The sequence below is a fragment of the Artibeus jamaicensis genome, unplaced genomic scaffold, assembly GCF_021234435.1.
Source record: "Artibeus jamaicensis isolate MK-2021 breed Jamaican fruit bat unplaced genomic scaffold, CSHL_Jam_final scaffold_1019, whole genome shotgun sequence".
In the NCBI taxonomy this organism is placed as follows: Eukaryota; Metazoa; Chordata; class Mammalia; order Chiroptera; family Phyllostomidae; genus Artibeus; species Artibeus jamaicensis.
This window is the reverse complement of record NW_026522025.1, coordinates 34564896-34586591: the sequence shown is the minus strand read 5'-3', so window position 1 is coordinate 34586591 and position 21696 is coordinate 34564896. Positions and strand designations below refer to the sequence as shown.

General features: G+C 41.0%; 1 protein-coding gene across 1 annotated transcript in view; it reads right to left on the bottom strand.

Moving 5' to 3' along the window:
• LRRC8C (leucine rich repeat containing 8 VRAC subunit C) overlaps positions 1-21696 on the bottom strand; it is a 90345-nt gene that overhangs the window by 26095 nt on the left and 42554 nt on the right. Inside the window, exon 2 of the mRNA XM_037154407.2 lies at positions 9533-9674. Coding sequence (XP_037010302.1) covers positions 9533-9670 — 138 coding nt within the window. The 5' untranslated portion in view covers positions 9671-9674. The remainder of the gene's footprint in view (positions 1-9532; positions 9675-21696) is intronic.

Below are 21696 nucleotides of genomic sequence, written 5' to 3'. Positions count from 1 at the left end.
CTGTAAGCCCACTTTTGCGTGCCCCTCCCCCCACCCCCCGCAGACTCCATGGGTCTCACTGGGAAAACTCTGCCCTGGCCTATGAAGTGCCTCAACTGCTGTAGCTTCTTCGGTCTCCTGGCCATAACAGCATGATTTCTTTTTCTACCCGGGTTTTAGCTACAGTTTTCCAACATACGAGGTCACATAAGCATTAGAAATCAGGATTTGATGGTTTCTTTTTAGCATACCATTGCAGTACCTCCTCAAACGACTTTCCCCCCAAGTTTACTGCACAAACATATGCCCTGTCTCATTTCTTTGGCATGGGGTTTATGCTAATTATTCTAAGGATGATCTGCAGAAGGCCACGGTTAATCTCTGATAATACTAAAGAAAAGTCATTTGCTACTGGCTACTTCTTATACTTTTTTCCAGAAAATCTGATTTTTATTATCCCCTCATTAATTACCCCACACAAAGTTTTATTCCATCAGTTTATGAGGCAATTTGCAAACTGCATATGTATACTTATTTTTATTAATACAGTGAATTCTTAGAGATGCTGGAGCACATTAATGCATTCATTCAACACATTTGTTTCTTGGGTGCATGTTAGGCCTGAGACAAGCAAATAGGTGCAAAGATGAATCAGACACAAATCCTGCCATTAGCAGCTTTAAGCTCTGTAGCACCAACAATATGTGCTCCTAACATTTTCTGCTACACTCCGGCCTATTAAGTGTCAACAGTGAGGTTATGCTCATTGTTGATCCCAGGTTGTAAACACTGTAGGATTAAATTCTTTGTCCTAACTCTGGCAAGTGGTATTTGAAGTTGGAAGCTTAAATCTAAGACACCAGATGTTTGGGGAAGCACAAGTGCTCTGAGGTAATGATGCTCAATTCATGCCAATAACCATGGCAAGCTCTACAAAGCGGATCCAAGCAAGAAAAAGCTGAAAAGGGTCAGTCTCCCCCATGCTCCTTCCATACCTGGCACACTGGCCTCTTCTGTGGACTTTGCCTGGAGTATTCTTCCTCCAGACACCCACAGACCTCCCTATCTCAGTTCCTTTAGTTCTCCTCAAATGTCACCTTTGCAGAGAGAACTTCCTTGACCACCCTATTTAAAGTAGGACTTCTGTCACTCTCTGTCCTTACACTGTCCCTCCCACCCCCCTTAAAGCACTTATATCTGACATTGTATTTTAAATGTATGGGTTAATTTTATTTTTTGGCAAGGTCTTGTTATTTTCATCACAGGCTAATCCACTGCCCAGAACTATCTATCACACTGATTTCATGGCACATTGAATTCTCCTCGTAGCCTCCCTTCCACCAGGCCATTTAGCCTCTGAAGGGGCACATCCAGTCCCAGCCCTGCGGCTGTCTGCTGTCTGCTCTCCTTCAATCTTCTTAACTGGAGGTTAACAATGTCTTCACCCAGGCCTCATATGAGGGTCTGTGGTCTCTCTTCTACTGTTCACAGTGTCTCAACTTATGGTGTAAAATACTCAAACATGAACATAATATCTCTGTAATTCAAAGGTCTTAGCCTCCTTCCAAGGCCATTAGGTGGTCGCTGTACATTAGCACATGGCAAAAATGTCCCACCCACACTCCCTCCTCACTTACCCCCTTCATGTCGCAGAACAAATCTTGGCGGGCACCTACATGTGCCCGTTATTGTTCTTGGTCCCAGGAACATGGGAGTAAATCCTCCTGATGAGGCTTGGCCTGAGTGGAGTTTGTACATTTTCATTTTGAAACAAAAGGTTGAAAAATCTTATAGCTAATGATTTTCCACACTTACGAAATTTAGAGTTAAATTTCCTGCTTATGAAATACAAAAGAAATATTTACATAGAGATTTAGAAGTTTACAGTTGAAGAAAAAGATGGAATTTAGATGGAATACCTGAGTCAGAGTCTACAAAGGAAATCTGAGAATTTTGTTTACATAGTTAGGGGATTTGTGTGGGGGGAGTGGGGCAGGCGAGGGGGGCTGCAAGGGCGAAGGGTTGGATTATCCATGTTATTCAACGCAGAATATGATGTCAGCTCCTGCAAAGCCCCTTCCTTCTCTTCTCCCTCCCCCCTTTTCTTTGTCGCCTTTCTCCTCCCCCCCCCCGCCCCGCCCCTCCCTCCTTTCTGTCTTGCTCTCTCTCTTTCTTCCATCCATCCCCTTCCACCATGCTACTCCCCCTACCACCATAAGTGGCACTCTTCATATAAATTTTGATATGTTTCTCAAAAAATGAAATTAGGATTTTATAAATATTGCTTTAAACTCATAACTTAATTTGTGGGGACTGGACACCTTTGTCATATTGTCTGTGCCATCCAAGGACATACGATATCTTTCCATTTATTCAAATTGTCTTATATATAATTTACTAGACATTTAATAAGTTTTCTATGAAGTTCTTGTGTATTCTTGGTTAGCTTAATTTTTAGATACTTAACATTTTTTTGTTGCTCTTTTGATTGTATCTTATTTTTGGTTACATCTTTTAGTTGATATGTATCTTTCTCATTGGGAATGTTTCATTTCATATTTTTAAAAGTGAATGCAAAACAACAGTCCTGAATTAATTGTATTTTTTTAATACAGAGGCTAGGTATTCCAAAACAACAGGAATTATAAACATAAAATCTGCAGGCATTTATAAAGAAAAACAGTAGTGTAGGGGAAGAAGGAACAGCATTCTTTTGGTCAAAGAGAAGACTCCAGATATAATCTAGAAACTTCCCAGCTTTGCAATCAAAATGTTGTCCCACATTGGTCCAAACCTTCCCACAGAGCCCTCTGTGCGGTGGCTGCGAGGATCTGAACGTTGTCAGTGTCCTCAGTGAAACGAGGAAGGACGGACTCTGACAGGAACCGAGTGAGGGGCGAGGAGGAGGGTGACTCTGTGTGCCTGACAGGGTCAGGGGACCTCCAAGTCCAGGGCTCTAACTAGAAATACATGATCATCTCCTCCCTATCACAGCAAATCTGCGTAACGGAGCTCTTTCAACACAGGTTTTGGTGATGTGCCACCCAGGATCAACACAGAGACCAAATATAATATAAGGTAAAATTCATTTGCTTCTCGTAGAAAAAAACCTAGTATTCTGTCAGTGCTTTGTGGAGAGAAAAGATGTATTATTAAACAATCGATGGGAAACGTGTTCATAACCATGCATAATAGTGAGATCAAAGAAAATGCTCCTCGTTCACTGACTGGCATCAGATGATCTAAGAAAAGCATTTAGATTCATGCCCTGTGTTAAACCCAGGAGGGTGAGGTGAAAGGCACTCATATATTATTCTTGTGGCCAGGAGTTCACTGCACATTAAATTGTCAAGGTGATGGATGACAAGAAGCAAAGTTCTAGGGAAGATCAAAAGTATCAGTTTGAATAAACCACCCTAACAAGGCAGTCCTAACTTAAGCATATTTTTTGTTACTAGATATAAGAGATTTTGAAATGTATGCTTTTCTCTGATAACATCTACCACTATTCCTACAGGGGTGAGAAAGGCTGTTTTCTTAAAGACATCAAATGACTTGTTTTATATTCTCCAAAGGCCCAAGTAGAATGGTGGGTGACATGTGGGTACATAGACACTACAGAATAAAACAGAGATGAGGTTGTCATTTTATGCCTGCTGATTAATGCTATCAGCTTTTCATTAGTATTCTTGAGTTTCACCTTAATGAACTGGCTAGTCTAAGTAAGAATTTCTGAGCTTCAATCTGCAAATTCATATTTCGCAAAAGAAAAAGACCTATAAGAAATCCAGACAGTATTGGCAGATGAGGTGGGGGCAGAGGGACAGCAAAAATTCAGGGCACTTTATCAAAGTGAACTCTTCCCAAGTCTCTTTGGGGTCTCTATAATTCACCAACTACACTTTCCTGTGAACCACCTGTGAGCATTTTCTCCTGAAGGCCCTTGGCCATGGAGTTGACACTTATGGTTCTAAGTCAGAAAAGCAGAAGTTAACTTCATTAGGTACCAAAAATCAAAGTGGGGATCAACTCCGACCAACAAGGTCAGGTGTCCCGGTGTGACCTTGCTGGCCAGTTTGCTGCTGGTGACTGGGTAAAGTCTGCAAGGAGTATCTGTAGGTGGTTTCAAGCCATTGAAATCATTCTCTTGGCTCCCCTACCCCCACTCTACACGCACTCAATTCCGAAAGCAGGAAATGTTTTTCCTGTGTCACAGTCACAGAGCGGTCCCCAAGGGCTTCCAGGGGGCTTGCATCTCCAGTTCCTGTCCCTGGTTTCCAACAGCTAGCTCTATATTTGGTAATGGCCTGCCTGTGGGTTGTTTTGGATGTGGTCATAATAAGATAACCCGGAGTCCCTAAGCAGAGATCAAAAGCAATTTTGTTTTTCCAGGAAGCAACATGTTGACCTTTCAGGATTTGGTCTATTTCACTAAGTGTGTTGAGTCGGAATAGTGTTGTTTATAGCACACAGTTGGGTGTTTATACTACTGGTCCTTACGGGTGTATGACTGCACAGGACTAAGATACTACATACACTCTCCTGCTTTTAGATGAGTTTATATTTGTTTCTTATGTGGGCTGACATAATTTAAGCAATGCTCTTTATAGTACATGCTCTTTTTTCCATGGAAACGAGAGTAACTACGTGCTCAGAAATGAACAAATATTTGTCAGATGAGTGAGACGAAGGGTTTGACTGTAATCCTTTCACTTCAGGGCAAGGAAGATCAACACTCTTGACAAGTAATAACTTCCCTTTCCCCCAGTACTGTCAATGTTAAACCTTTATGGTAGTGTTGAACCTTTGTGAACACAATCTTTTAGGAGTAAAGAGATAATCAACTCTTATTTGCCATCGAGAGAAGTAATTTAGAAAACTGTCAAAAAGCTAGTGGATTACTATTTTATCACCAACATGTGTGCTTCTCATTGTACCTTAGATTTTGATTTGTCCTGTTTTTGAGCCCTAAGAGTTAACTTGTACCTTAGATTTTGATTTGTCCTGTTTTTGAGCCCTAAGAGTTAACTTGTTTTGTGAATGAGAAATAATGATTGCATTTCCATCTTACAAAGGGAAAATCAAGTCATGAAAACATGTATTAGCCACTGTAATATCGCCTTGGAAATGGGAAAGGAATCTGAGTTTCACAGAGAACATATTTGTGAAGTTGTCAGTAATTAAGTCAATTTCAAAGGATTATCGTAGTAGCGCTAAAATAAGAAATTACATCTTCTTCCTTAGGGAACATTAATTTGTTATATGGATACTGGGTGATTTTACTCCCCTTTGTAATTTACATCATATTTTTATTTCCTGTTTCTTTAATGCTTACTATAGATTGAAAGTTATTCTTTTTATAGCAAATGAATAATCTTAAAAAAATCTAAACTGTAAATCAGGAAATTCACGCTTTTTATAACTTTCTATTTTTTCCCTTTTAGTCATTGGTGTTTGTTTTTGTATTTGAAATCCTGTTTTACGAGCCAACGTTTGGCCACACAATCTGTGCAGCTGTAACGGTTCCACAATATTCCTCAGCGGTGAGCACAGGGGTGAAGGGACCTGCTTACCAAACCACCATCCCGAGGTCTGAACCCTCACTGCGACCCTCTTGGCTTTGGAACAAACCGAACCTATTATTCTTCAGAACTCTCTTCTGAAAAATGGGATGAATCTATATACTTTCACAGGTTTGTTCTGGGAGCTAAAGCCCATAAGAGATTCTAATTCTAGCACAGGTTCCTGCCCGGCGTCACTCAATGGAAGACAGTTCTGTGTGAGGAAATGCCCCCTGAACTGCCATCTGTGCTAATCAATGAGGGCTTTGTGACACGATCATATCACAAGCTCCCGTTTACACTGATTTTTTTCCATCCATTCCTCTTTAAAAAATATTTTTTAAGTTTAAATACTCATTCTTTGAGACTCACCTCAATTTTTACCACCTCAAGTTCCTAATTCCAAGTAGCTGAGATGATAACATGTTTAATGCTCTTAAGTCACTTACACACTGAATGACATTGCTTCTGATTTTTCTATGGTCTTCAGACTATTAGCAACCTGGTAACGGCCCGGGCTGTGCTGGTCTCTCTTTCAGTGTCTAGAGCTCCACATGCCGCTTGATGTATTGCTGGTGCTCAGAGATGTCTGTTGAATAAAATGGTCCACTCCATAGATTTTCTGGACCAGGAGGCCTTCATATTCTGATGCATGCCAGGGATGTCCCTGCTTTGGGCCTATAACATCACCAGGGGCCTTTCTAGTTCATCTCCAGAGTCAGACTTACAAGATAACTATAAACCTCACTTGGCACCAGAATCACTTAGAAAGATACAGGATTGGAGTCACAGCGTGCCAGCCAGGCAGCACCAGGCGCCCCCTTTGTGGGGATCTTCACGACTGTGTGTGGTGGTCCACTCTGCCTCCTGGGGCTAGGCTGTCCCTGAGCCTCTCCTCCCCGGATCACCTCAGGTGCCAGGAAAAGGGACCCACTGCAAGCAGTGTCTGGATTGGGCCTGGCCTAAAAACCTGAGGTTCCAAAGAAGCCCACATCTCTTGTAACTCAACAGATACCTCTTCCATGTGTCAAAGGACATGTCTAGTTACAAGTGTTGCCATAATCGCAGAAATCCTGGGTATGGCTTCCTATCAGCACTGATCATTTCCCCAGCCCAGATGCAGTTGACCAAAGTTGACCAATCAGCAGCCATTTACATCATAAGCAATGTTGCCCAGTACCTCTGTAACATTCTACCTTTAACAGGTCTCCAGAGAAACAGAACGTTGAGAAAGTTAAATGTCAAATTCTCCTATGGAAGGATCCTCTGAACCCTTTGTCTATGTGTCCCTTGCTCTTGCTGTTCTCTCTGCCTAGAAGACTCCTCCCCAGACATCTACACGGCCAGCTCCTACACCTCCTTCGATTCCTTGGTCAAAGTCACCTTCCCAATGAGGCCTTCTCCGGCCACCCTACTTGGGAACTGCAACTCCTGACCTCAGCTGCTGGGACCTCCTACCATCCGTGTATGTTCTATTTTCTTTTCCACTGCCCTTATTACCTTCTAACATATATAATTTACTAATTGATTTGCCTTATTCTGCTTGTTTTTTTCCATAGAATTTAAGTTCCATAAACTTGGGGCATTTGTCTTTTATTTTCTTCCTCATGCAGAAGTAATTCTTGGCTCCTAGAATGGTGCCTGGCACAAAGTAGGTTCTTTAACGACTAAATGTTTTGTTTATGAATGAATTTATGCCCTTTCTCTCTGTCAAACTGTAGTTTTTCACTGCATCCTTTTTTGAGAAGTGGGGAAGGGAAACATTTTTTTCAGCCAACAAATAAAAGGCAGCCCGATGTTAGGGATTACGAACAGGGAGATGTGCCTGAACTGCCGGCTTTGAATAAGGGCTTTGCCCCCACCTTGGGAAGGTGCCCTCAATTCTCTGTTCCTTAGCTGTATCATCTGTAAATGGGGATGATAACAGTCTATCCACCTTAGCGTTGTCATGAGGATGAAATTATTCACAATATATGTAACATGCTCAGAATAATGCACTATGTGTTAACCAGTATTAAAATCAACTTTAAAAAGGCCTTTATTGTTACCCTGCAGCACTTCTAACTACATTTCTCTTCCAAACTCCTCCTCCTCGAGGTCTCTTTACCTGAAAGTTCCATCCACCCCGCAGCCCTTCTTTTTCCAATTACAGTTTATATTCGACATTATTCTGCATTAATGTCAGGTGTACAACATAGTGGTTAGACAATCATATACCTCACCAAGTGTTTCTCCTGATATTTCAAGTGCCCACCTGGCATCATACATACCGAATAGTATTGTTATTACACTATTATCAACTATATTCTCTATGCTGTATTTTACATCCCTATGACTATTCTGTAACTACCACTTTGTACTTCTGGGTGAAATGGTGAGGAAAGAAGTACCCTACTGCCTTTAACTTCCATTCACTTTTCCAACTACTGACTAAGATTTCTAATGACCTAGTTGCTGCTTTTCTCTCCTTAGCCCGCGACTTACTTGTACTGCCTGCCATCATTAGCAACAGCTAGCTGCCTTTGACTTCTGAGTCCCTCCTTTCTGGTCTCCACCCATTCTTACAGCTGCCCCTTCTTAGGCATCTTCAGAGGCACACCCACTTTTCCTTCATTCCACCGAGTTTCCCAAGGACGCCAAGTGCTTCCTCACATCCATGACTTAGAACTTTCTTTCCTGTTCCTGGCACTTTCTCCCACCTTCATCTCCCTCTCCCGAACTTCAGCTAGTTTTCCAAATTTTAATACAAGCCCTCCCCTTTTCTTTTGTCTCCCAGCCAAGCACCCCTCCTCTGCACTCCCTTATTGCTTATGGGTGCATCTATCAGAGTACAACACAGACTTTTCTCATTGCTGGTTTATTTAGTTTTACCCCAGAAATAAACTGCTTATAGGTATATGTTGGGCTGGCCAAAAAGTTCATATGGTTTTCTTCTGTAAAATAGAAGACACATTTTTCATTTTCACCAGTAACTTTATTGATTTGGATATTTTGAGTATGTTGGCTATCTCCCACTATTGGCTTCTAGTGGGTAGAGGCCAGGGGTGCTGGTAAACTTCTTCCAGTGCATAACACAACCCCACAGCGAAGAATTATTTGGCAAAAATGTCAATAGTACTAAGGAACTTTGCAAACCACTCTGACATGTTTGATCAGTCACAGCACCTTCCCCACACACACTGCACAAATCTTATTTTGCATTTCAGTTGCATTTTTACCTTTCTCGAAATAATAAAGTATTAACGCACCAGAAATGTTGTGTATTTTCTTCCATCTTTGATATTAAAATGGCTCCACAGAAATCCATTAATTTCAGTAAGTTTTTTTTAACTACACTCTGACTTGACTGCTGTCACAATACAATCTAACAAAATTGTTTCGAATGACGTTAAAGAGTAAGTGCTAGTAGAGCGATCATACGGAAAAACATAATGGACTTTCTGGCCAACCCAATATGTCCTCAAAGTACAGTGCCTGACATGTAGTAGGTATGTAAAAATAATATGGGTTCAATATATGAATACACGGCATCAATGTAGAATACATTTTGATTGGGCTGCATTTAAAATGAGAACTAAACAATGGGTAAAATTAATAATGATAGCTCATCAAAATGTCCTTCCAGAAAATCTTATCAGCGGTAAAGAAAAGAAAAAAGCTCTGTTTTGGCAATATAAATGGAGCTGTGGATGTACATGCTATATTTTACTATAAAGCCAACTTTGAAAAATAAGGGGCTTCTTTCAGTGTTACTGATGTCAAGGATTATCTGACTCTAGTCAACTGCTGTTTGAGCTCAGTGAAACCTTACAAGCACCAAATTCACCTTATTAGGGAAGTTCAGTAAATCATTATTTCAGGCTTCCTGCCATGATTTTAAACAACATCCGCAAGATTTTAGTTGGTTAAAAAGCACACAGCCAGCTGTTTTAAGAGGTTACAATGGCTGCGTTGTTCTCGCCCCCATCTGACACGTGTCTACCGGCACCTACCTGTAAAGTACATCCAAACACACCGATCATCAGCATGGCCACTGAAAGGTAATCGGTGAACACATCCCACCATGGTTTCAGCACCCGGAAGGCAGGCTGCTGCTCAGAGAACTGCCGGAATTCTGTCACTGGAATCATGTTTCTGAGAAAGGAGAGATTACTAGTGAATTTACCGATCTTCAGGCACCACACACTCCATGGTTAACAATGTTTGAAATGCTGCTCCAACCCTCCAGAAGACTGGGCTCGGTCAGGCTGGGTGCTAGCATGGCACCTTGGGGTTTTCAGAAGCCATCACCTCCAATAGTGACCCTCACGTGAAAAGATAAGTACCTTTGCTACTGTCCATTAAGCTGGTTCCCTTAGACTGCACGTGGACCAGAGAGACCATGGCCAGAGCAGTCTCTGAGTCCATTATTTCCCGGATTCCCTCTTTCCTTAGAGTAGGAGGATGCCAGAAAAAGCAGAATCCAGCCTATTTTTGCTATTTTATCTTGGACTGCTGCTTTAAACTACTTTTTAAGTGTAATCTCAGAATTGGTCTGTGTTAATTATCTACTGATATGTGTAAAGTATTTTGCCTGATCCTTGGAGAAGGCCAACACTTTGCCATAAGGTCCTGGTCTTATAAGAGGCAAGATCTCATTGATGGTTAGCGGGGACGGGTTGGAGAGATCTTCCTTTTGTCTTGCATCTCCCTTCTTTGGTCCCTGTTCCTTTGAGTTGATATCTTTTCTCCATTTCCTGCATTTCTCATACTTTGCTGTGAGCCTCAAACTTATCCTTTATCTCTTCTGAGAAAGCACTTGGTCCTGAAAACACCCATCTTTACCTAAATGACAGAAGATAAATGAATAGGGTGTGTGCACCATAGGCTCTGGGAAAAGGGGAAATGACTGCATCCTTTTCTTGGTCTGTATTCTTCTTTCTCACTGCTCAGTACCACTCCCTTTATTGTGATCCAGGACATGAACTTGGCTCATCCTGCTACTGTGAGAAGCAATAGTCTTCCTTATATTATGGCAATGAGTAAGAGTGGCCAAAGAGGACTACAAAAACTTCTCTCCCGTTTGCCATCTTTGGATGGAGTAATCCAGCTCACTTCGTTTATCGTTATTGAGTCTAATTTAAGAGCAGGGGAAAGGATACATTGAGTAGTTATTCTCCCAAGCCTTGTTTATTTCCTGGATCTTTTCTCCCTAACACTGAATTAAAGGCTGCACAATAAATAGCCCAAAGAAAAGCCACGACTCATCTGAATTTCCTGGTGGTTATCTTTGGGAACCATTATAATGTCTCCATTCTGTCTTGCTGCTTTATGGGTCATTTTCTTAAGAAGTAAGGACCAATCTACTTGGCATCTATGCATTTGCTATGATTTTCTGTTTTTTACCAAAACACAACTTTCTTAACTCCATTCTGTTACTACCACTAGGCTGCAAACTTCTTGAAGGCAGAACCTATGCTATGTGCATGTATTCTCAAAACATGTTAAAAGCAACACAAGCTGAGTAAATGTGTATACTTAGTGTCATTAAAATTTCATTCTAGTTCAAAGCTTGATTTTCTCTGAAACCTCATGACCCCTTTTCTTCTCAATGCATCATTACATCTCACTGTCCCAATTTTTTTCTGGTAACAGTTGTTCTAGCAGCAGTCACAGACAGGCACTAACTCATCTTAATTTCCAAGTTTACTTCAGAAACTATTGTCTTATTCTATTTCACATCCTCGTCACTCACTACAATGTCAGGCAAACAAGAGGCCTTAAACAACTGTCTGCTGAATAATTAAACGAGTAAATTCAGATGCTTGTTCATGGAACAATGCTTGTCCAAATTAGACTTGGAGTGACACCACTCAGGTGCAGTGCCAAGTTCAGTACCTACGCTCTAGTCTACTTTTTTCAACAGACCTGGTTGTTGTGTCCTTCATGATAAATGCCTGTCCTTGGAAGGGCCCGGCTTGTTCTTTGAAGTGAGGAAGAATTTTAGGAATAAAATGGACCAATGTAGAGAAGTGGTCTTCGAACTTTTTGATCTCAAAATTCTTTACACTCTAAAATAGAGGTCCTCAAAGAGCATTTTTTAATGTGGGCTATATTGATCAATATTTACCTTATGAGAAATTAAAACCAAGAAACAAAATATATATGTAGCTCATTTAAAAATAATAAACCCATTTCATAACCTATATTATATTATAAAAATAACTATATTCTATAAAACAAAAAAAGAGAATGGCATTGTTTTACATTATTGCAAGTCTCTTTAACATCCATCTTCATAGAAGGTAACTGGGTCCTCATATCTGTGTCTGCATTCAGTCTGTGGTATGTTGTCTTGATTAAAATTTATGAATCAGATATGTGTTTAGAAAAGAGAAGTATCTTCACGGCCTTTTCCTCTAACTGTGGACATGAGTTTTTGATAGTATATTCAACTGGCTTGTTAGCTGCAATATAGAATCTCTAAACTATCAACTTCTCAAACTCCTGATATTAAAACCAATTTGTCGGGGGGGGGGCAGAAAACTGTACTTGAACAATTAATAAATAAATAAGTAAATTTTAAAAAAACCTCACTTGTCTATCTTGCACCTCGAGTGACCTTCCCCCACATATGATTTTGTACCATCATGTACTGGGCATCTGGGAAAATATCAGATCACTGAGTTATGCAGCTCTTCCAAAGGTTGACAAAACATATTAAAAATCACATTCATTACTATCACTACTGCTTTCATCAGAAGAGCTTTTAAGTAATGAGAAGCTGTCAGACTCATGGTGGTGAATACATGATTTCCCAAATTCCAATCATCACTTGAAAGTTTGGATTTCATTTCTGGCAGCAAATATTATTGGTTGGGCTCCTTAAAGTGTTACTTCATTCATTTTGAAAAACATCTTCCACACACTGAAGCCTAAATAATCAGTTGTTTTATTTAAGTAAGACTGGGGTAATATGTAGAAGAGCTAATTCAACTCCCATCTCACATAAGGATTTTCTCTTGAGACACCCATTATACTTTAAAAGGTAGAAGTACTTTACATGTTTTCCCCCTTCAATTCAGTGTATTAATACAATATGGATCTAAGAGTTGAGAGTTATTAAAATATTAATTTTACTAATTCAATGAAGACCTTAAATGAAGCTGGCAATTTTTTAAAGTAGTATGTGCTGATGACCAATATAATCTCTACAGTATTGTAGAGAGTCTGGTGCCTCTATTTTGATTCCTCCTAAAGCACCTTACCCACCATTACCTTGTACCATCAGTGAAAAAGGCAAAAAACATCTTAGCATTAAAAATTAATTTTCACTTCCAGTTAAGATGGCAGCACAGACAGGCATGGCTTGCCTCTTTGCACAACCACAGCAAAATTACAACTAAGATATAGAACAACCACTGCTCAGAACTGACAGAAGTCGAGTTGAATGGAACTACAACAGCTACAGAATTAAAGAAACCCCATCCATTCAGACTGGTAGGGAAGGAGGGGTGAAGACACAGAATGGGCCGGTCCCACATCCATGTGTGGTAGGTAAATATTTGAAAGGAATATCCCAGGAGTGAAAAGTCCCAGCACCACATCAAGGTCCCCAGCTCGGGGTTCCAGTACCAGGCAGATAAATCCCTACAACTTCTGGAAGCAAAAACCAGTGGGGATTGAGTCAGTGGAAGAAGCATGTAGGACTTCTGGCCAAGATGGAGGTGTAGATGACATACTGTGCTTCCTCCCACAACCAGAATAGGGACAGCAACAGTTTAGAAACAAAAAACAACCAGTGCTGACAGGAAATTGAACTGTATGGAAGTCCAACAACCAAGGAGTTAAAGTAAACAGATTTATCCAGACTGGTAGGAGGGGCGGAGTAGGATGCCTGGAAGGACAGAGGTAGTGGCAAAAATAGCAGTGGCTGGCGGACCCCTGGTGTGCAAGGCAGCAGCTGGTGGACCCAGCGAAGCGGCGGATTGTGGAGGGGTGCGGTGCACAAGGCAGCTGGTGGACTAGGTGGTCCCACGATTGTGCGCAGATAAACCAGGCAAAACTGGGGAGCGAGACAGACCGCATAACCCAGGGTCCCAGCACCAAGAAATAAGCCTCAAAACACCAATTGAAAACACCTGTGGGGGTTGACGTGCAGGGAGAGACTCCCAGCCTCACAGAAAAGTTCGCTGGCGAGAACCACAAGGTCCTAGAATGCACACAAGCCCACCCACCTGGGAATCAGCACCAGAAGGGCCCAATTTGTTTGGAGGAAGTGGGGGAAGTGACAGAAATGGAGCAGAGAGCGGAGCAAGTGCCGTTGTTCCCTCTCAGACCTTGCCCCCACATGAGGATCATGACCCAGCCATTGGGTTGCCTTGCCCTGGTGAACACCTAAGGCTCTGCCCCTCACTATGTAACAGGCATGACCAGGCCCACCCCCCCAAAAAATGCCTCAAATGAAAGAACAGCCTAAAGCTCCAGAAATAATACAACTAAGTGACGAAGAGACAGCCAACCTATTAGATGCACAGTTCAAGGCATTGGTGATCAAGATGCTCACAGAATTGGTTGAATTTGGTCACAAATTAGATGAAAAAATAAAGGCTATGCTAAGTGTAATAAAGGAAAATGTACAGGTGATGGGAAGGAAACTGGGACTCAAATCAATGGAGTGGACCAGAAGGAAGAAAGAAACATCCAATCAGAAAAGAAAGAAGAAAGAAGAATTAAAAAAAAAAAAAAAAAAAAGAGAGGCTTAGGAACTTCCAGGACATCTTCAAACGTTCCAACATCTTGGAATTATAGGGGTACCAGAAGGAGAAGAGGGAGAGCAACAAGTGGAAAGGATATTTGAACAAATAATAAAGGAGACCTTCCCCAATCTGGCAAAGAAAACAGACTTCCAGTAAGTCCAGGAAGCTCAGAGAGTCCCAAAGAAGTTATATCCAAGTAGGAACACACCAAAACACATCATAATTAAGTTACCCAAGATTAAAATTAAGGAGAGAATACTAGAAGTAGCATGAGACAAGCATTAAAAATTAGCATTACTTATAGTTACCTACAAAGGTAGGAAGTTACCTACAAAGGAGTTCCCATAAGACTCAGCTGATTTCTCAAAAAAAAAAAAAAAAAAAAAAAAACCTTACAGGCAAGAAGGGGCTGGAAAGAAGTATTCCAAGTCATGAAAACCAAAGACCTACATCCAAGATTGCTCTATCCAGCAAAGCTTTCATTTAGAATGGAAGGGCATATAAAGTGCTTCTCAGATAAAGTCAAGTTAAAGAAGTTCATCATCATTAAGCACTTATTATATAAAATGTTAAAGAGATTTATCTAAAAAAAAGAAGATAAAAAACATGTATAGTAAAATGACAGCAAAGTCACAGTTATTAACAACCATATCTAAAAAACAAAAACAAAAGCAAACTAAGCAAACAACTAGAACAAGAACAGAATCACAGAAATGGAGATAACATGGAGGGTTAGCAACAGGGGAGTGGGAGAAGGAGAGAGGGGAAAAAGGTATAAAGAATAAGTAGCATAGATAATAGGTAGAAAATAGACGGGGGGCAAGAATAGTATGGGAAATGTAGAAGCTAAAGAACTTATAAATATGACACATGGACATGGACATGAGGGGGTGAATGTGGGTGGGAGAGGGTGTTCAGGGTAGAAGGAAGTAAAGGGGGGGAATGGGACAATTGTAATAGCATAATCAATGAAATATATATTTTTTAAAAAGGTAAAAAAATAAAAGAAACTTCTAGAGCCCCAACCAGTTCCTCTTAAAGAACCCACATACAGACTCACCTACTCTGACTCGCTCCCTCAAGGCTTTGGCATTGAGGTGGAGGCTTAAGGGGCACCAGTGTTGTGCAGGGGAAGACTGAGGTGTCTGGCATCAAGGCAAGCAGAGGCCATTGTCCCTTTTCTGGGCCCTCCTCCCACAGGGCCAGGAGACTGGTACCTGGCTAATACTGTTTGACTGGCCTTGGAAACCCCCGGAGACTCTGCCCCACCCAATTTATGGACTCACCCAAGTGGCTTTTCCCTATGAATGGCTGGCCTTGGCTCTTGTTGCACAACTTCCTAAGTCCTTTCAAAGAACCAGCAGCCGGCCTCAGTGAGGCCCAGGCTGGGAACCAGCAGCCTAGATCCACAGCCCAGCACAAGTAGCAGCCATCTCCACTGCTTTATAGCTCAGGCACGGTGGCCCTGGGCAAAACACAGATGGGGGGCTGAACTTGCCCTGCACTATCTATGAAAATCCAGGGCCAGCACACCCAGTGGACAGCTACAGACTAAGTTAGAGCACCACCACTCTGCCGCTGCACACTGATCCTCCACAGAGGGTGGAGGTTGGTGGTAAGTTGTCACAGCCAAACCTTGAAGCTGACTGACCTGGGTAAATCCCTCCCATTGATGTTCCAACAGTGACCAAGGCTCATCTACAAGAGGAGGGTATACCCAGCCCACATTAAGGGTATACTTTGAGTACGCAGCTTGGGTGTTAGGGGAGGCCAGGCCACTGGACCCTATAGGATGCCTACTACATTAGGCCACACTACCAAGACATGGAGTCAAAGCAGTTCTACCTAATATACAGAAACAAGCACAGGGAGGCTGCTAAAATGAGGAGACAAAGAAATATGGCCCAAATGAAAGAACAGATCAAAACTCCAAAAAAAGGTAAAAACAAAATGGAGATAAGCAATCTATCAGATGCACAGTTCAAAACACTGGTTATATGGAATACTCAAGGAACTTAGAACCACACCAGCATAAAAAAGATCCAGTCAGAAATGAAGGGTACACTAATTGAAATAAAGAATAATTTACAGGGAAACAACAGTGGAGTGGATGAAGCTGGTAAATCAGTGATTTGGAACATAAGGAAGCAAAAAACAACCAACTGGAACAAAAAGAAGAAAATCCAAAAAAAAACAAAGATAGTGTGAACAGCCTGTGGGACAACTTTAAGCAATTCAACATTTGCTTCATAAGGGTGCCGTAAGGAGAAGAGAAAGAGAAAGAAATCTGAAGTCTATCTGAAGAAATAGTGAAAGAAAATTTCCCTAATTTGGTGAAGGAAATAGACATGGAAGTCCATGAAGCACAGAGAGTCCCAAACAAGATGGACACAAAGAAGCCCACTCCATGGTAGATCACAATTAAAATGCCAAAAGTTAAAGATAAAGAGATGGGAGAGGGGGCGTGAGAGAATGGGAGAGAGGTGAGGGGATTAAAAAGTACAAACAGGTAGTTACAGAACAGCCATGGGGATGTAAAGTACAGTACAGAAAAGGGAATAGCCAAAGAACTTACATGCATAACCTGTGGACATGAACAAGGGTGGGGGAATGGCCTGAGGGAGTGGGGGATGCTGCGTGGAGAGGGACAAAGGGGGAAAAATCAGGACAACGTAATAGCATAATCAATAAAATATAATAAAAATTAATTTGAACCTGTGGCTTAGGCTACCAAACTACCAGTGTGGTTTTCAACCACACTTTGAAAACCACTATCCATAGTGGCTCGTATTCCTTTACTTACAGCTCTCCTTGACAAAGCCAAGTCCTGGGTACCGATTTTAGATGAGGTGCTCCCAGTCTTGGGCTGAGTTGCTTCACAGGCATCATTCACTTTACATGGAAAATAGACTAATAATCTAAGAAACTTAAGTATAATCTACTGCTTTCTAATACTGGCACAGCCTAGTTAAGAGAAATCACAAGACCTGTTAGAAAAACAGCTGGTCAAGATGACATAGTCTTTACTATTATAACTGAACTCTTAATGCACTTAATCTCTTTTGGGTGTGTGTGTTTGTATGTGCATGTGTATGCACATGCTCATATATGTAGGTACATATAGACTACATATAAATGTATGTAGTTAGATGTATAATATACACACAGATACACAGACTTTATTAACATATCACAAAGCTCAAAGCCAGTATCAGCACAGTATTAATCTTTGGAATTAGTTTTGATGCAAAAACAGGGGCAGGGGTTTTAAAGAAGGAGTTGACTAAAAAACTCCAAAACTGAAAAGGGAGTGGACGAAAATTTTGCTTTCTTAACTGAAAAAACTTTTAGTATTCTTATTTTTAATTTATTATTATTTTAACACTTATCTCCCATTTACCTCCCCAATACCCTCGTCCCCCTCCCCCTCCCCCCAGCAATCACCACACTGTTGTCTGTGTTCATGAGTTCTTTCTTCTTTTTTTCTTTTTTGTTCAATCCCTCCACTCTCAGCCCTCTTCCCTGAGCTGTCAACCGGCTCTCCAGCTATGAGCCTGTCTCTGTTTTGTTTGTTAGCACCAAATTTCAGCACCTCTGAAAGTCATATGTTACAGTGACATCTACATTTGATTTCTCCTTCATTATTATAGTTTCCAAGTGATTTGTGACCATTTCAAGAATTATCATTTTAAGTTGAAGGAGCTACTTCTAAATAAACTTCTGGGTTTAAATAGTTTTTCCCCTCTGAAGTTCAAATCAGCATAATTTCATTTTTATCAATGTTTTTTTGTTTTAGAAATGCAAATGAAAATCTTTATACTTCTTCTAACTCCAATTTCCAATTTTTTATGTAAGATTTTAGTTTTCCTAATTAAATAATGTTTTTGGAAATATGGCATTCCAATTTCAATCAAGAGGATCCTGGTATGTTAATTTAAAAATATATAATTTTACATTATTTCTGCTGTGTCCTTTTCCAGAAATCAATGTGTACTTCCCTTATTAAAAATGCTCATTATCAAATCATTTTAATAGCTTCATTAGCCAGAAACCTTTACCACTCAAACGCTAACCTTTACCACTGAAATTTATCACAGTGTATAATCCCTTGGTAAAGAATATCAGTAAAGTTAGTTGCAAACATGGAGTTTCTCACTTCTTTCATTTATTTGGTTTGTCCTGAAACAATCTGTCTTCATTCCCTCTCAGGAGAATTTTAATTTTTTATTTTCCAGAATTAATTACACGGGACAAATTTTATTCTATTAACCCGTAACTTTAAGAACATCCAACTTCCCCAGCTGTAGGCAACTGCCTAGGCTGCCCTATCCCTAGGCGAGTGTCCCACTGCTGGGAGAGCAGCAGCCAGTAGCTGGTTGGTGTTCTGGGCCTGGTTCATGCCAATGCTGTTGTTAACTATACCAGAATGCCGGCATAATTGCAAAAAAAAAAAAAAAAAGAGAATACTAAACTCACTTTATTTTGATTCAAAACTGCTAACACTGCTCTTCTGTGGCTATCAGGTGGGTACAGCTAACACTTGCTTTGTTCAGTATTTTTTTCTGGCATCACCTTTAGACAGTGCAATTACCCACTGTTCAAGGAAACAAGGGCCAATTCTAAATGATAATAACTATTGTACCACTGGCCGGTTAGCTCAGTTGGTTAGAGCGTGGTGCTAATAAATGATAATAACTATTGTATTAGTAACTGGCTCCTTAAAAGATGAATAAAAAATTCAGTAATTCCTGAGCACATAAAATATGAATTCTGCCAGAAAAAACCCCACATACATTATTCATCTATGTTGCTAAATCTAGCAGTCACTCCTCAGCCTTCACCTTCTTGCTGTTATCAGGAGCAGTGGCGTTGATGACCACTCTTTACCTGACTTTCAGGACACCACAGCCATGAAGTTTCCCTCCTACTCCTCTGGCTGTTCCTTTTGGAACCCTTTGGCTCTTTCCTCCTCTTCTGCCTGACCCCCGTCTTTGCAATGCCCAGTGCTTATTAGCCTTTGGTACTTTCTTTTCCCTCTCATTTACTCCAAACACAGATTTGCATCAGCATCCAGACTCACGAATCAGCTGCCCACCTGACATCTCCATCGGGACGCCCACCAGACACATGAAATTCGGTATGTCCCGAACCAACTCTCATTCCACTCCTTTATCCCCACCTCCCCCACTCCCAGCAAAGCCCTTCTCTTGATATTTCCCTATCTCAGTTGATGGCAATTCCATTTTTCTACTTACACAGGCCAAATATCACGAAGCTATCCCTGATGCTGTTGTGTCTATTACATCCCCAATGTCAACAAATATTTATTATAAGTTCCTTAATATAAGGTCTGTCCAGAAAGTATCCAGCCATGTGCTATGAAAACGAGGCATTTAATGAAGATACAAGAAGCACTGTACAAGACAATGATGCCTCAGTCCCTTTCAAAGTAGGCATGTTGGGACTTCATGGAGTTCTCCCAACTGCCAGCAGCTGCTCCACTGTATTTTCCTGAATCTCATCAATGGTCTGAAATCTCTTCCCTTTCAGAAGTGACTTAAAAAAAGTTTTTAAAGATTTTATTTTTAGAGAGAGGAGAAGAAAGGGAAAAAGAGAGGGAAAGAAACATCAACGTGTGGTTACCTTTGGCACACCCCCTACTGGGGACCTGGCCTGCAACCCAGGCATGTGCCCTGACTGGGAATCCAACTGGTGACACTTTGGTTTGCAGGATGGCACCTAGTCCACTGAACCACACCAGCCAGGGCCCATTCAGAGGTGATTTTAACTTTGAAAAAAGGCAGAAGTTGCAGGGCACCAAATGTGGGCTGTAGGCAGGTTGAGTAACCTGGGTGATTTGATGTTTTGCCAGAAAACTCTGCATGAGATGTGATTTATGAGTGGGCATGTGGTTGATACCCATAGCTGTGGTTTCTGAATCATACACATAATTTCCATGAAGGAAAGTTCAAGCTTAATGCAAAATTTGATGCAGATTCATTGCTCTATGTGCCCAGAAATTTTGAAGGCCACCGCCATACAGTACACATGCTCACTCAATATCACCTACCACCCCCACTGACCAGTACAGTGAAGTCACCATTGTTCACACATGTGCATTCCAGTCCACTCTCCTTGGCTGCCAGGTTACATTGATGTTGTACAAACCATTCTTGTTATATTAACAATGGCTGGACTTTTCCCCAACAGACCTCATGTACTGTCTGTCTCCTCCTACGAGAACACATCATGAAGGCAGGGGCTTTCTTTTCAGTTCTATCTTGTACAGCGATGTAACCCAACCACCTAGAAAATACCACATGGCATATAGTAGGCACTCAATAACTGCTGAATAAATTAGTGAAGATATAGTAATTACAATGAAGAAAGGGGGGCAAAATTGCCTTTAGTTTCAGAAATAATAATCGTATGGGCGACGCGTGCGTCTGAGGAACACAGTGGGAGGACAAGCCCGAGGCGCAGGGCCAGGCCGCGTGCACCTCTGAGGCCAGGATGCAGAAAGGGCGCACAAAAGGAAGAGCCCTGCAGTGCCATGACTTACTTATGGGTTCTTCTCAGTTGTACCCAGAGGCCCCGTAAATCAAAATAAAGTCCTCGGGATATGCTCGAAACATAAATTATGAAACAACTGCTTTTCCTTTAGTGGTGCAATATGGAAATAAAAAACAGGAGAAATGGCTCCATTTTCCAATGACATAAAAAGTGATCACCTCTCTCTCTTGGGAGCGCATGACTCTAGCCTCTGTTTCACTCTGTAGCTGTGGTACACTTGACAAACTAGTTCTTGAAAAGTCCACTGAAGAAGACCGTAATTGTATGGCTTTGTAGAAATATACTTAATTAAACAATTAGAAAGGGTTATAAAACTGTAAAACCTGAAAGGCACCTCAGAGGCCATCCAGTCCATAATTCTCATTTTAGGAGTGAAATACTTGAGCCAAAGCGGGATGACGTGACAGATAATGGTGAGCCAGGACTTCTAACCAAACCTTTGCCCTCACTCTATTGTTCTTAGTTAAATACTACACCATGCCGATTCAAATGTAAAGAATCCCAACATATGCTAAGAAAGAGATAATTTAAATGAAATATCTCCTATACTCAATTTCCCTTTTCATGTTGCTATAAAATTGAAAAAATTAAATATTAATACATTTAAATGATCCCTAAACTATAGTGCTCTTACATCCCCATTATTGAGAACTTCAGACTCAGAAGGAATAAATAAATAGTAAGAGGCAGGCTGAAAACTTGCAACCCAGTAGGCTTCTGTATTATCATCTCCTTCGATATTCCTTAGTGATGTCATACATTAAATTAATGGCCCTGTCTCATTATCTGGAAAATATTCAAATTAAGCTTAACCTGTTTTTCTAAGGGTGGTGGTGGTAGGGATC